General features: G+C 40.7%; 1 protein-coding gene across 1 annotated transcript in view; it reads left to right on the top strand.

Annotated features, from left to right (window-relative positions):
* The first annotated feature begins 654 nt into the window (after nt 1–654).
* Me1 (malic enzyme 1) overlaps nt 655–16,288 on the top strand; it is a 117,814-nt gene continuing 102,180 nt past the window's right edge. Inside the window, exon 1 of the mRNA XM_052715891.1 lies at nt 655–817. Within this exon, the coding sequence (XP_052571851.1) occupies nt 737–817 (81 nt within the window). The 5' untranslated portion in view covers nt 655–736. The remainder of the gene's footprint in view (nt 818–16,288) is intronic.

Raw genomic sequence — 16,288 nt, 5'->3', positions numbered from 1 at the left:
TGAATCTTCAAGTATAAATATCAATAAGACCAACCACAGGATTTCAACCCTGGCAAGCCCTTCTATTCTGACCCTCTCTCATCCAAGCAGAAACCATAGTCTTGCAAAATGAACATCTTGGGTTTCCAGAACACTCAGGAAAAATTGTCCTTAAGCTCAGGAGGACTGTTCACTGGACCCGTGCCCTCTTAACACCTTTCCTCTGATCACACTCAGATTAAAAAAAAAAAAAAAAAACAAACAAAACTCCCATTAGATCCTGGGCGAGGAGTCCTCGCCCAGTGAGTGCCATCGAGGCCTGGGCTTTCTGGGTCAAAGTTCATCCCCCTCCTGCAGCAGGCCCCGGGGGCATGGCTGGCATCCCGGACGGTGGGGTTAGGGGAGGACAGTGGACGGCGCGGAGGAAGCGAGGGAGCCAGGCGGCCCGCCCCTGCTCACCCGTCGGGGCCGCGGGTGGCCCGCTCGCCCGCTCGCCCGCCTGCCCGCCCCGCCGGCGCCCCGCCCCCGCCCCCTCGCGCGGCGGCTCGGCCGATGCCGCCGTGACTCAGCGCTTCTCGCGGGCCGCCCGGCCGCGGCGGCGGCGGCGGCGGCTTGAGGCGCGGGCTCCTCCCGCCTCGCCACCCCCTCTCGCCACCCCCGCCTGCCCGCCCGCCCCCGGCCGCGGGGCCTTCCCTCGCGCGGCCGCCGCCCGCCGCACTCACTCCACCGCGCCCGCCCCGCCACCGTGCCCACGGCCATGGAGCCCCGAACCCCCCGCCGCCGCCGCCACACCCACCAGCGCGGCTACCTGCTGACGCGGGACCCGCATCTCAACAAGGTGAGCCCGCCGCCCTGCCGGGAGATCTCCCCCTCGACCCCGCCCCGGCCGGTGCCCCCCCCGGCGCCCGCCCCTGGGCCGCGGGGACCTGCGTGTCCCACCGAGGGGACGTCCCCGGAGGCCACGGCGGAGCCGGCGCCCGCGCCCCTCAGCATCCAGTCCGGGGACCACCGGGCAAGATGGAACTTGTGCCCGCCCGCTCGCCCGGGACTTTTCTTTGTCTGCCCGTCTCCCGAGAACCAGGAGCCCAAGCCGGGGAGGGGAGTGTGGACCGGTGTGGGAACCGAGCGGTGTCCGGGAGGGTGGCAGGCAAGCGGGCGGGCGGCCAGGGCAGCCGCGGCGGCGACGTGCCATCCTTGTCCAGGTGACAGGACCTGGCAGTGACCGGAGGCTGCTCTGGAGACGAGTGACCCTCCTGGTCCCTACTGAACAGAGATGGGTTCTGAGTGCCTGGGATCCCTCCCCATCGAGGATGTTGGGGATCCGGGGCCTCTTGGTTTCTGGGGCGACACGGTTAAGAGCCTAAGGATGCATGGGTGCGTGGCTGCCCTTGCACCTTGCATGCATGCCTTGGTGAGAAAAATGTACATGAGCCTGTAGTAAAGCCATTTATTGTATTGATTTTTTTTTTCTTTCTGAATTTTAGCTTTGGGGAAGTTGTTATTATTATTTTTTCTTTAACCTGTCTTTTTTTTTTATTGAAAGGAAATTCAGTGTATGCCCTAATTGGAGTTCTTTTTTCACAAGCTGTGACATACCTCCTCCCACCCCATCCCCAAGATCTCTCCTAAATCTTGAAGACACTGTAGAAACAATCGTTTTGCTTTTGTAAATAACTAGGTCTTATTTTACAGCGTGGTTTTAGATTGGGGTCTCTCTCTCTCTCTCTCTCTCTCTCTCTCTCTCTCTCTCTCTCTCTCTCTCTCTCTCTCTCTCTCTCTCTGTGTGTGTGTGTGTTTCTAACATTTCCTATTTATTCAGTACATGGAGCATGACATGAGTGTCAGCATGGATGCCTGTTTAGTCGTTTGGGTTATCACTTTAGTGAACCCCCTTTTTCATTAAGAAATGGATCTTATCATTCCCCTCTAGTTGTGTGGTTGATAACTTGTTGATCATTATTATTAACTTAAAGATGTCTGATTATTTCATACATTATAGCCAGTTTGAGTTTCCAATTTTTTTTTTGTGGTGACTTTTACAAATCTTTGATTATTTACTATGTATAGTTAAATAGTATAAAAATTTTAACGTTTTTCTACTTACTTTTCCCTCAAAATAAATTTAATTGCCAGTTGGATTTTTTTTTCTTCCTTTATTATTCTGTAGGTCCTGGTCTATTTTCACTAGAACAAAGGTAAACTTCGGTGTGACAAAACCATTTGCTAGTTTCACGTGTTACCTGCCTGCCCTAATTTGTGATGAAATTATGGGCTGCCTTGACAAGATCACATGAGTAGTATAACCTGTTTGATTTTCTTAAGTCAAGGTTCAAATGTTTGTTAAGAGTGGGTAGACAGGCCGGACCACCCCTTAGCAAAGGCGTACTTGATTCTGTTTGGAATATCTCGTCCTGTGACAGCTGGTACCAACTTTAGGATAGATAACACCATCACAGAGATCTTGCACTAAAGGCAGAAGCGTGTAGTATTAATATGTTTACACATTTTCTCTGTATTGTATGAAATTGGATTAAAAATCTGGGTCATTCTGGGGCAATAAATAAAGTGGATTTTACTTATTCAGCCTTAGGATCAGTACTGTGCCTCATGGAAGTAACATCATTGGAAGCAGGTAACTGGGCTTTTCCTCATCTGCCATACACTCAAGACTCCTCTGTCTTCATTAGCAGGATAGGATTTTTAATTTAATTCAGTTTTTATTTTTTATTTTGAGATGATCTGACTCCAAAGGGATGCTAATCTTAACTCTCTAAATATCTTCTAATAGCCTGGCCTGGCCTGTCACCTGGTTGTAGAAAGATTCGTTTAACCACATTAAAGAAGAATTTTATGATCCTCCCTTTGGGTGACTAAGGCACACTTCGTTAGTTCTGTTTCCTGACATATGGGTATGGATGACAACTTCTCGTAGGACTGGCGAAATGGCTCAGTGGTTGAGAGTGCTTGCTGTTCTTGCAGAGGACCTGAGTTCAGTTCCCAGAACCCCATCACGTGGCTCACCACTAGAGGCACACACACACACACACACACACACACACACACACACACACACACACACACACCATCTCCATTAGTTAACATTTTATTCACCTGCCCCTTCTGTTATTCAAGTATTTATGGTGTTATTTCCTGTTATGTTAAAGTACAATTATCGTTTTACTATGTATCCCAGATTCGTCAATTAACTCCCAAACTTAACCTTTAGCTTAAAATATATTTGATGATTTTCTTTCCATTTTTGTTGTGTAATTCCTAGAATTAAAATGATATTAATTGACTCAGTAATCATTTCCCTAGGGAAGCCTTTCCTAATTATCTTATTCCCACTGTCATTATTTAATGCTTACACTTATACACTCAGTTTTCCCACGTTATTTTGTATTTATTACTTTGTCATTATTTATTTAGTGAAGGTCTGATTGTGTAGCTTTGTCTAGTCTGGATAGAATTTACTATGCAGACTAGGTTGACCTTGAAGTCATAGAGATCTGCCTGCCTCTGCCTCCTAAGTGCTCAGATTAAAGGCATCGGTCACCACCCCACCAATTGCAGGTAGCTTCCAAAGTGTTAGTTCTGGCATTATCCTAAGACAATATACTCACAAATGTAGCTGTCTAATTAATTAATATCTAAGTAATGCACATTTACACTGAAGTCCAAAGTTCATTTGAATCTGTTATTGTATTATAGAAGATAGTCAGAAATGTTAGAATTTGGCTTAAACTTTACAATCTGTGAAATTGTAACTACTTGTGGATAATCGAGTTAAAAATTGGTGAAATCAAAATTAACAGTTAGACATGAAGTGAAAAAAAACAGAGAGACAAGATCTTTAGAATTCTAAACCTTATTACTTGCTAATAATCAAATATGTATCACTTCAGACTGTTTTCATCATAGCTGTTTGGGAAGTACATCAGCCTCAAACTAAGGGGATTTGCTGTCTTTATGAACCCCTCTCTCTTTCTCTCTCTCTCTTACACACACACACACACACACACACACACACACACACACACACACACACACACTTTTTTTGAGGCAGGATCTCTCGATGTATCCCAGGCTGGCCTTGAACTCAAAGCAATCCTCCTGCCTCAGCCTTTTGAGTGCTACAGTTGCAGGTGTGAACCATCATACCCTGCAGCCTGAACTATTTTAAGATGCTTATCCATGCCTATCACACACACACACACACACACACACACACACACACATATATATATGTGTCTAATTTAAAATTTATTATTTCCAGGATAGCTTCTGATTTAGATGACTTGTGTTTCTATGTTTTCAGAAATTTTATGTGGCCAATAATCATGTTTTATAAACTGCTGTACAAAAATTAAAATTGCATGTACAGTAAAGTAATTCTTCTTATTTCTCACTTTGTTTATGCAGTGATTAGAAAACACTAATTGATAACTTTGTTATATGTAATTGTTCCTACGAGTCTCCAAATGCTACCCCTTTTAGATGTTTTAGGCATTTTATTCCAGTTGTAGCTAGTGATGATTTCTCATAAAAATACAATTTGGACTGCATTATTAACTTTGAAATTTAAAAGGTGAATTTCTGAGAAATGCTTCATGACTGTTTGCTTCCCAGCTTATCAAGACCTACTTTGGTGTGTTATAAGGAAAAGAGAGAAACACATCTTATGATTAGGAGCAGAAAGCACTGTGGTTTAAGACAAATGGTAATTGTTTTCAATAATAGAGAGAATATAAAAAGTCCCCATTTTTCCTGAGACTGTGGAGGTGGACTTGTAATACATCTAAGTCAACCACTGACTCTCCTGTTTGCAGACACCCGGAATCTTTGCCTTTGAAGACAGAAGACAACTTATCTTTAGTCCTCAGCAGGCTCAGCTGGTGACCTTGGAGTAAAACAATAACAAATGTTCAGAAAAACATGGGACTAGAAGTTCTAGAGCTTTTGTACTGAAAGGTCACGGACATCATTTATTTATTTATTTATTTATTTATTTATTTATTTATTTATTTATTTATTTATGCTGGTTAAGAACACCAGCACAAGTGCTTGTGTGTTCACGATCGTGATTCCATTGTGAATATTCCCAGGCATCTGAAGGTTGAAGGGTCCTTAGACTCGAGTGCAGTGTTGAGAGTAAGCCCCTTAATGAACAGATTACAATATTTTTGAATTATTCAGAGTCTTCAAAGGTATTTTCCAACTTGATTGTGACTCAGTACATCTGCATTATAAAATAATGCACACACATTAGAAATGTCTTTATATGCAGTGAATTACATTATTCCAAAATTCTTACGTTGAAATTATAACTCCCAGTACCATTTTTGAGGTAAGGGACAGACCTGTGAGGACACAGGGAGGCATTGATCGTTTGTGGATCAGAAGCTGTCTGTAGAGTAGGAGAGAAATGTCAGGAGCAAACCAGCCCTGCCGATAGGTAGGTCTCAAACATGCCCACTTTCACAACTGTGAGAAATAAATGAATTTTGTTTACACAACCCTGCTTGTGGTACTGTACTTTATTTTGGCAGCCCTGACCATCTAATACACTTATGTTATTAAAGAAGTTTCATCATATAATACTTTTACTTGTGTTTAGTACACTCTGGTAGAATGTTATTTTGATTTGAGAAAAAAAGGAAGCTAGCAATCAGTTAATGTCTCATAGTCTTCTGCTTTGACTTCGTTAAGTGGAGCTTTTAGAAGGGTATTAAGGAACATTGTTACAGAGTAACTCTTTTCTTTGCCCTCAGTGTTGCCTATGGGACTCTGGTTTAGCCTTGGCCGTTCAGCCCAGCTTCCTGTTTTTCTAGGCACATGTCAAAGTCATAGATTTTATCAGACGCTTTTAAAATCTTACTTTCTTTACAACATTGGGCAATGAGCCCAGGGTCTTGTGTATGTTTGGAAAGAACTTTACCACTGATCTAACTATATTCCTCCCCATATCCCCTTTATTTGGAGGCAGGGTCTTGCATTTATAAATTGCCCAGGCTTGGCTTGAATTTAGTTGATTCCTTTGCTTCAGTCTCCTGGGTAGTTGGGATGATTGGCACAGACTACCACATCAAGATAAATCAATAATTTTGAGATGAGGATGACTGTTACTGTGTTGCCAGGTCTGCTTAGTGAGCTTAATACTAAGTTCATGATTTGGGCCATTAGCTTAAGTGAAATTAAACCTTGGAATGATCATCCTTTTGCTTGTCTTTAAACTTTTTACTAATTGAAGGTCTAATACCCTATTTTTAGGACCTGTAGTAAATGTAATAATAAAATCATAATCAAACATATTGGTCAGATCAGTGAATATAAATAAGTTTCATTAATAAAACTTGTTTTTGATTATTTGATAAAGCTCAAGCAAACTGCACTGTGCAGAAGAATTATCCAGGACAGAGCTGGGGATATAGCTCAGTTGGTAGAGTATATTCCTAGCTTGAACAAAGTCTTGGATTTGATTTCCCGTATGGCATAATCTGGGCATGGTGGTGTGGTGCAGGCCTTTAAGTCCAGTACCCAGGAGGTAAAGGCAGGAAGATTGGAAGTATAAGGTCATCCTTGCCTGCATATTGAGTTTGAGGCCAGCCTGGGCTGCATGATGCACTGTCTCAAAGAAATATCTAGAACAAGTGTTATAGAAAGGCCAAGTAACAGGATGGAAAAATACAAACAAGAAATATGGGTGATGATCCTCTATCAGACAGAAGCTCATGTTCTGAAAAATTACATGACGGTGGAAGCAGGAGGATTTCGAACTTGAGATCACCTGAACTGCATGGTGAGTTGTACATCAACCTGGATCAGACAGTGAGGCCCCACCTAAAATATTCTCCAAAATCAAAGACCAAAAAAATCAACTAGCAACACCACCCCCTATAAAAAACAAAACGTGAGAGAAGGGATTCTTTATAATGATGAGTTATAATAGTTATGAATATAAATCAAGTAACGCACAACCACCTTCATATTAAAGAAACTTTCCTAAATTCTGTGTTTTTATCACAAAGTATGTGGGAGTAACGCATATGTTAAAGTTATCCATTCTACAATGTATATATTTCCCCAAACATACATAATAAATACGTGCATTTTTTCTAATTTAAAATTATTAAAACTAAATTTTGTCTTTTAAATGTAAAAAATTAAAAGTCACTATATGACATATAGGAGAAATCATACACCTTATATCTTAAAATAGAAAACTTTATACTTCATAGTGCAGGATATATCAGACAAATTCCATTCTCAAATTTCTCAGGCAATTTATGTTTTTCCAAATCATCAGAAAAATTCAGTTTATCGATCAGGAAAATGGAAAACAGTTATTCCTTCTTTGAGAACTAACATGTGACAGGATGGTATTGCTGGCTTTAAGGGATCCACAACTGTCATGTTATAACCCATAGCTAGAAATGCTTCCATATGGAGTGACAGTTCTTAAATCCTGACAAAATTACACAAGTGAGAAGCAGGGGTGATCTTGTCAGTCATTGTCAGTTTCTAACAGTATCTTTTAATTTGTGTGTTTAGATCATTTACATTTAATGTAATTGTTACATTTGAATTTATGTCTAACATTTTATTAGATGTCTATTCTCTGATTTTAACCTGAGATTTCTCCTTTTCCATTGTTTTAATATTTATAATTGTATTTTAGTCTATTTAAAAGTCTTATGATCATACTCTTTGCATAGTCATTTTCTATCAGTTCTGAAATAATGCTCTTTTATAGTCTACGTAACATTAAGATTTTATAACTCATTTGGAATGTGCCACTATTACAGTCTTGTGGGTCTCATTACATTTCTCTGTTACCACTGTATTTGTATGTATTGCATCAGTTCACATCTTTATATAAGATGCAGAAGATAAAATGTTATGTCCTTTTAAACTCCCATACATATTTTGAAGATTTTGGGAGGGAGAGGAGACTGATATAGTTCCCAGATATTTATAGCTTCTGTTCTTTGATTGCTGATGCCCCAAATTGTCCTCAGGAGATATAGCTGTAAATTTTCTCAGGTCCCACCTGGCCCCACAGTCCCTCAGCTGCTTATAAAATAATCATTCAGAGGCTTAATATTAATTATCAACTGTATGGTCTTTGGCAGGCCTCTTGCTAGCTAGTTCTTATAGTTTAACTCGACACATAACTATTAATCTATGTATTGTCATCCGTTCCATTGCTTTACCTGCGTCCCATTACATGTTGCTCCTAGGATGGCAGCCCGGTATCTTCCTCACTCCGTCTTTCTCTTTCCTGTTTCTCTCCTTGGATAAACCGCCTTGCCATAGGCCAAAGCGGCTTATTTATTAACCAATGGGAACAGCATATATTCACAGCGTACAAAAGACATCCCCCAGCACTTCCCCTTTGTTATCTAATTAAAAAGGAAGGTTTTAGCTTTACTCTAGTAAAATTATATATAACAAACAGTTATCAAGCAGGAATTACAGTTACAATATCTAGTCTATTTGTATTTGGCAAAATTAAAGAAAATATTTTATCATTTATCCTATATTTGTGAGTCTAAAGTTTCATATTTAATTTATCTTTTATCATAACCAAGGAAATTATAATTATAACTATCTAGACTTCAACTACATCAAAGACCCCAGAAGGATATCATATTACCTAAGTAAACAGGAAGAGCATTATAAGCAACTTCCAAAAATCTAGAATGACAGAGACAGCTGGCTGCCTGGATAGTCACCCAAAGTTCTTCTGCAATGTTGGGGCATCCATCTTCAGCCTATAGACCTAGAGTTTCTCTGTTGCTTCTCCTTGTGGCCTGCAGAATGTGTGGCAGTCTCCTCTGCAAAGCAGGAACCTGAAGGACCACCTTGCCTTGTTTTGGCAAAATTTACTGGTCATTTTTTCCATGGATCCTGCATGCTCAGTCGATACAACATTTTGTCAAGCAGTCCAGGCAAAAACAGTTTTTTGCCCAAATGGTTAACTTTTGCCATAAGGAAAGCAAACTCCATATGGAGTTTCTTCAATGCCCATCATATTCTTTGAAATAAATTGGGATTAATCCACAGAGTCTATTTAATGATCAAAGGAATTTATTTGGGGGTAAACTCACAACCACAGGAGATTTATCATAGGGTCCGGGAAAGCTGAGCTATGTCCCACACTGAATGGCTTGGTCCAAGATTTCAGCACCCAGAACCATGAGGTATCCAAGAAAAGGACCAGCGTACATGTATCCCAGGCCTTAAGGGTCCCTAGTGCCCCAGAGGCCAGTAACTCAAGGTCATAGGCAGCTGTCACAGCTACAGCTGCCTCACCAGGGGCGGGGCTTTAGGCATGGCTCAGACAGCTACCCACTACCAGGGGATGTTTCCCTTCCATCTCAAGATTTTTTTTTTAAGACTAGGTCTGCAGGAGACCAGCTATCTTGGTTTTCCTTTCTTTGGGATGTCCTTATTTCACTTTGATTTAGAAGCATAGTTTCACTGGGTATGGAATTATCCGTTATTAGTTCTCTTCCTCAGTATTTACAAGCATTGTCCCCTTTTTCCTGGTCTACCTTGACTGTGATGAGAAAGCTGTAGTCACTTGGGTAATTATGTGTATGTATATCACTTTTCTTTGGATGTCTTAATGGTGGTGCTTGTTTTTCATTTTCAAAATCTTGAATATAAATGCTTTTGCAATTAGAATTTTTGTTACTGTTCTTAGCTTTGTTAAACTTGGTGATTGTGTAATCTTACATCTTTTTGCAACATTTTCATAAATTTTGGAATATTTTTCAAGTCTTTTTTCCTTTCTCCTCTTTTTGCTGTGTATATCTTTGTGCACTTGCACACACACGGATGTGGAGAGGCCAGACACCTATGGTGGATGTCTTCTTCATCTGCTCTTCATTTTGTTCTCTGAGTAGAGTCCGTCTTTGAGCCTGGAGATCATTGGCTAGTTAGGCTGACCAGTGAACTCCAGGGATGCCTGCCTCTACCTCCCCAGAGTGAGGATTAGAAAAGCCTGACACCGTACCTGACTTTTGCTTGAGTGCTGGGGTTGTGAAATGAGTTTCTTTGGTTTCCATGACAAGCACTGTTGTCAGCTGAGCCCACTCCAGCATTCTCTCCTTTTTAGACTGATGATGTAAATGCTAAGTGCAGAATAAAAGGCCTGCTAGTGTTTTATTTCATAACTTCATCAGGTTGGTTCATTTGGAATGATGCATCATGGGTATCCCTTACTCTTCCCTCTCTGTTTCATTTCCGTTCTTGAACCCATCCAGTGAAAATGTTCAGTTATTGTGTTACTCAGTTCTAGTACTTGTTTTTAGTCATTTGTAATGGCTGATCTTGGTTGTCAGTTTGACACACCTGAGAGAGCCTCAGGTGGGGAATTGCTTCCATCAGGACTGGGGAATGTCTGTGGGACATTCATAGAGGCCCTGTCCCTGGACAGGAGGGTCTGGGATCTGTAAGGTAACTGAGCAAGCCCGAGGAAGCAAACCCATAAACAGTGTTCCTGAATGGATTCTTCTTCAGTTCCTGCTCTAGGCTCTTACCTTGAGTTCCTGCCTTGGCCATTGGATGGAAGATAATATAAAATTGTCCTTCCCGAGTTGCTTATGGTCATGGTACTTTATCCCAGCAGCAAAATGTGACTGACACGGGCACCATAAGCGTGAATTCATTGTAAGTTGTTGGAAAATATTAGCTGAGAGTGACAGTTAGCTTCGTGTGTCACAGGGGTGCCCATACATTTGATCAGTCAGTGTTAGGAGTGCCTTAGAGGGTGTTTCTGGATGAGATTAGGCTTTCAATTGAGTAAAGCAGATTCTCCTTTCTGGTGTGGCTGAGCCTCATTTAATCAGTTGAAGGCCTGACTGGAATACAAACACCAAGTAGGGAGGTTCTCTTTCTGCCTGTTTTTGAGCTGGGACATCAGGTGTTTTTTTGTTTTTTTCTTTTCCCATAAACTCAAAACTGAAAGATTAGTACTTCAAGGATCTTGCACTTAGGACTTTTCAGGCTTGATATCACAGCACTGACTCCCCTGGGTCTGTAGCTTGCTAGAGTTGAGTGAGTCAATTATAGTTCTCTTATAATTAATAAATCTCGTATATATGTGTCTATATAGATGTGTGTATGTATGGCATTTCTGAGGAATTCTGACTAATGCAGCAAGCTTCACAAGCTCAATAAAGTAGCAAACTTAAGTCAGAAAACATCTCTACACATGTCAGCTGTGGCCTGGTGGAGGAAGCTGCCCATGGAATTTCTGGGTTTATGTCAGAGGTACATGGGCCTTAAAATCTGAAGCATAGTTCTCTTTAGCAGTTCTTGACATGTTTTATGCCAAAGGCCCCTTTACAGTTTGTTGAAGTGCATATTCCTTAAAACCACCATTTAAACACTGCACGTGATACTACCAACAAAATTGATTATATGGAATGTATTTAAAAATGTGTGATATAAGATATGTTGGACACATCGGACCAAGACAGCATACTTAAGATGCTGACACTTGGTTGCAGTTTAAAGTAAGTCTTGATTTGCTTGTTTTTAGATAGCTTACTGTTTTAAGGTGTCGGTGTGTATGACTAGGCCTGGCTCAGATTTTATTTGTGTGTGTGTGTGTGTGTGTGTGTGTGTGTGTGTGTGTGTGTGTGTGTGTGTGTGTATGTGAATGTGCGCGCATTTGTTTGTACCTGTATATGGAGGTCAGAGGACAACTTCAGGTGTTGTCCCTCAGGAGTCATCCACCTCTTTTTGAGACACAGCCTCTCATTGATCTGGAACTTGCTGGTTAGACTAGACTTTACCTTAAAAGATTTATGCAAATTTTAAAAAATTTTTTTTCGAGATCAAGTCTGTGTAGTTCAGACTAGCTTTTAACATTTTTCATTTTTATTTATTTTTTTAAGGCAGGATATCATTATGTGTTCCTACTTGGACTAGACAGAACTCACTATGTAGACCAGGCTGACCTTGAAGTCACAGAGATCCACCTTCCTCTGCCTGGAAAGTCACACACCACCACACCTGGGTCTGCCCTTGAACTCCACTCTACTCTGGAGTGCTGGAATTATAGGTACATGTCACCGTGCCTGGACTCTAAATCCTTAATCAGTAGCCCCCCAAAAATTAAAAATGAGGCAGGGGAGGCATTGAACCGAGTGCCCACTGTACAAGTCTGAAGATGATAAGTTTGATCCCAGCACCCATGGGAAATGGTGAGCAGAGTGGGGCGTGGCTAAGCCCAGCACTGGTTCACGTGGAGACAGGAGATCTCTGGAGCTCATTGGCCAGGCAGCCTAGCTGACTGGATGAGTTAGTTCCAGGTTCACTGAGAGACCCTGTCTCAGTAAGGCAGAGAGCAGCTAAGACAGTCGGGGTGGGCCTCTGTTCATCATGCACATGCCTCTGCACACACATACACACATACCAACATAGAGACGCGAGAAATAAGATGGCGTGCCACTAGGAAGATATAAAAAATACTATGTTTTAATCATAAAAACAGGTTATTTAAATAATTTTGGGCACTCTAAAAGCTGTGGGGCAAAGAATGCTTCTCTTTTTGTAGATGTAAAATATGTATATAACTACATTGACAAATTCAAAATATGACAATAAAAATTCAAGCTCTATTTAACCTTTTTAAAAATGTATACTTGTATTGAGACAGGGTCTTGTTATGTAGCTTCAGCAAGCCTTGGCCTTACAATCATCCTGTCTTCAGCTTCCCTCATGCTGAAATTATAGGCATGTAGTTCTATTTATTTGATTTAGAATAATATAAGTTTCCCTCTTATATATGTATGGCCATAAAAATTTCCAAAATTCTAAACTATTTTAAATACAAAGAAATATTTTTGAAGATTGATTTGTCAAATTATTTGCAGTAACATTAAATCATTTATATAGATTTAACTTATTTAAAGTTTAAACAATAGACTATGAAAAAGTAGTCAGAGACATCTCATTTAGACAAAAATGATACTTTAAAGTTGGAATGTGAAATACATCAATAGTGTGCTTTTAGTCCTTTTTACTATGTTTAACAATATATAAACAAACTTTTAGTCCTTTTTACTGTATTTCTTCATTTTAACTAAGAAGGTTATCTGCCGAATTGACGAGAGCGTAGGAGAATTTGGTATAGTGAACATTTTGTGCATTCTTTTGGTGACTAGTTCTATTGGTTTTGTCAGTGTCCAGTGCTATGCAGTCAGCACCACAAAAGTAGTCTGCCACCTCAAAAAATTCTCTGTCTCCCCCGTTGGCGGGAGCCCTTCTCTACATGTGGCCCCTGCTTTTCCAGAACGTCCTGTGAGTAGAGTCTGGTTTCTTTCACTTGACCTAATGCATCTGAGATTAATTTGCATTCATGTGTCAGCAGCTGTCTCCTTTGTAGCAATGAGTGTGTAATGAGTACTCGAGTGAGCAGAAACACTACCTGTCTTCGTGAGTGTGTGATGGACACGGCAGGGTGTGGCGGCATCTTGTCCTCGTGAGTGTGCGAGGAGTACTTCGGGGTATGGAGGCACCTCCTGGTCTTCTCTGTTGAGCACTTGAAATACTGTTAGGTTATCAGTTTCTTTGTGATTGTTGCCTTTCACTTGCTTTTGTGGTTTGTAATATTTCTTCTCTGTGAAAGTAAAAATAGTGTCTAGTTACAGAAAATAGTTGAGTTAATTCTCAGTTTGTGGATTACCCATTAAGTGTCAAGTAGTATTCTAGACACCAGATAAACAAACATAACCATTTCTGCCCTCTTATTTCAGTTGTCTTAAACATATCAATAAGTCTGTTGTCACAGTTAGCATCCTATGTAGGTTATCCGGCGCAAGATTTCTAGTGAGTTACAAGTTTTACAATTGCTTGGTTTAGTTTTAGTTATAATTCTCAGACAAGTGAATCTAAACCACACAAGTTTCTCTGGGAACATTAAAGGTGGTCATTGAAGAGAATACAATGCGTTTGTTTTCTGGTAAGTTTCTGCTGAATCGACGAATCCCTCCCGCAGTTCCCGAGTGGTTGTGCTGCATATGGACTTCTAACACAAGCCCCTGTGCTAGCCATCCACTTCTGACTTCTGCGTGAGAGGTTTGTTTTCTCAGGAAGCTATGTGGAGTTCAGAAGTGGAGTAGTAGAGTTGTTTATTTGCTGCCCTTTGCAGTGGAACAGAGTGCCCCTCTGCTGTCTAGAAGTCGAGTGCAAGAGTCTTGAAGGCGTAAGAGGAAAAAGGACAAGGAAGGGATGAAACTCAGATTGGACTAAGAGTGTGAGGGACCTGGGGGGGGGGGCACTGCAGGTGTCCGGAAACCCGATCTGTGTATGGACATTTAATCCTCTCAACTCCATGACAAGTCTGACAGAAGTCAAATGCAAGTTGGACCCTGGATGTGCGCTCCGAAGTTTTTGTGCAGGCCATGCAGGGTGACATGAATATACAACTTCTTTGAAACACCTCACTGCCAGGTTTTGGACAGGGCTGACTTGTTTATCAGTTTCTATAAAATTGTCTAAAACGATGTCTCTAGTAATATGGTAAATAAAAGCTATGGTTAAATAAAATCATACATTATCCTAAAAGTTTCAGGGATTCTAAGATTTAAGTTTCCTTAGTCATTGATTTTTTCCCCCACCTCCTAAAGGGCCATGAAATGATATGAAATCAATAATGGGACCTTTTTTTCCCTTTTAAATTTGGTCCATTTCCCCAGATTTCTAAGCCTTAATTATTAGATTTTTAAAACAGATGAGTTGGTGCTTTAGTGTGTCTGCGAATATTTGGCAAACAGTGTAGGAGTCTGCAATTACTAAACATCAAAGACTATGGAGAGATTTCCAGATGGCATTCCCATTTACGTGGGGTAAGGGATACTGCATAGAGGTCTGTTCGATCAGACCAGATGGGGGGAACATAGGTAAAAGGCCTGGCTATCTGAGTAAAGACGACGAAGTGCCACTGTTACTTGGACAAAGGAGCGTATGTTAGTGCTTCTGACCATAAGCTGTATTCTCAGAAGACCATATTTGGTTGGTATTTTTGCAGGCATGTGATCACAGTGTATAACATCTAGTGCTCCACTGTTTCTCTATAACATTTGTATTTATTTGAATTTTTTTTTTGCCTAACATTTTTTTCATTTCTTTTCCTCCCTCCCTTTCTTCTTCCCTCCCTCCCTCCCTCCCTCCTCTCCCTCCCTCCTTTCTTCCTTCCCTTCCTCTCTTTCTTTTATTTTCAAGTTTGAAAAAGAGTCCAAGTTTCTCTTCTATTTCATACACACACACACACACATATATGAATATACACAATTGAAAATCTATTGAATTATCTCTTCCATCTTGTAGATGATTCTTACACTAATGTCCCTTTTTGATTGCTTTAAGTTTAAAAATAATTTTACCAGAATGAATATTCTAATCAGTTTTCTAAATAGCATTTTATAGTTGTAAAAAACGTTAGTGTTTCTAAAATTAAATATGTAAAATGTCTGTTTTGTGTATGCAATAAATTGAGGTCTTACTATGGCAGGATTCAAGAGTCATTATTCCTCATTGTACGAACATTCAGGGACAGAGGGAATGGCTGCAGAGCCGTTCATGTATTTAGTGAATGTTTCTGTCCATCTGGACTGTCAAGAAACAGTAGCATCACAAGGTACAAACCTTACTTAGTTTTTTTTGGGCTATAATGGTAAAATACCATGGACTGGGTTTTTAAAATACAAGGTATGTGTTTTTGCATTTCTGAAGACTGCTGGGAAGCCCCAGGTCAACACACTGTAGTCAGTATCTGGTGGGGAATCCAATTCCTGCTTCATAGACAGCTGTCTTCTGTCCTCACATGACAGAAGGACCATACAGGTTCTCTGAGGTTTCTTTTATTCTAGTCTAATGGTTGGCTGTCATTCTGTTCATAAGGGCAGACAGCCAACCATCCATCATGTCATGTCAACACTTAATAATGAGCCCAAAGAAACAGCAGCCCAGTCTTGGAATGGAAGCTTCTTAGGATTCAGTATCTCCATCAGGAATCTTCTAGAGAGGATTCCTCATCCTTGTCTACCAGGTCATTCTCATTATTAATGACTCCTGGGCCTCTTTGCTTTGACTTCCCGTAGTGTATTCCAACAAATCTTTTAGGTCCATTTTGTATTGACTCCTTATTTCTGTTTTATTTGCTTAGTCTTGAGTTCTTTTACAATTACTGTTGCTTTATACTACTATGTTTATATAAACAGATCATTTAACATGGGAATAATAGCAGAGGTGATGAGTCTAGAATCACTTTAGAGAGGATTGAGCACTTGGG

The sequence above is a fragment of the Peromyscus californicus genome, unplaced genomic scaffold, assembly GCF_007827085.1.
Source record: "Peromyscus californicus insignis strain IS unplaced genomic scaffold, ASM782708v3 Scaffold_11__1_contigs__length_118956290, whole genome shotgun sequence".
NCBI classification, from domain to species: Eukaryota; Metazoa; Chordata; class Mammalia; order Rodentia; family Cricetidae; genus Peromyscus; species Peromyscus californicus.
The sequence above is the reverse complement of the archived record's forward strand: the minus strand, read 5'-3'. Positions and strand labels throughout refer to the sequence as shown.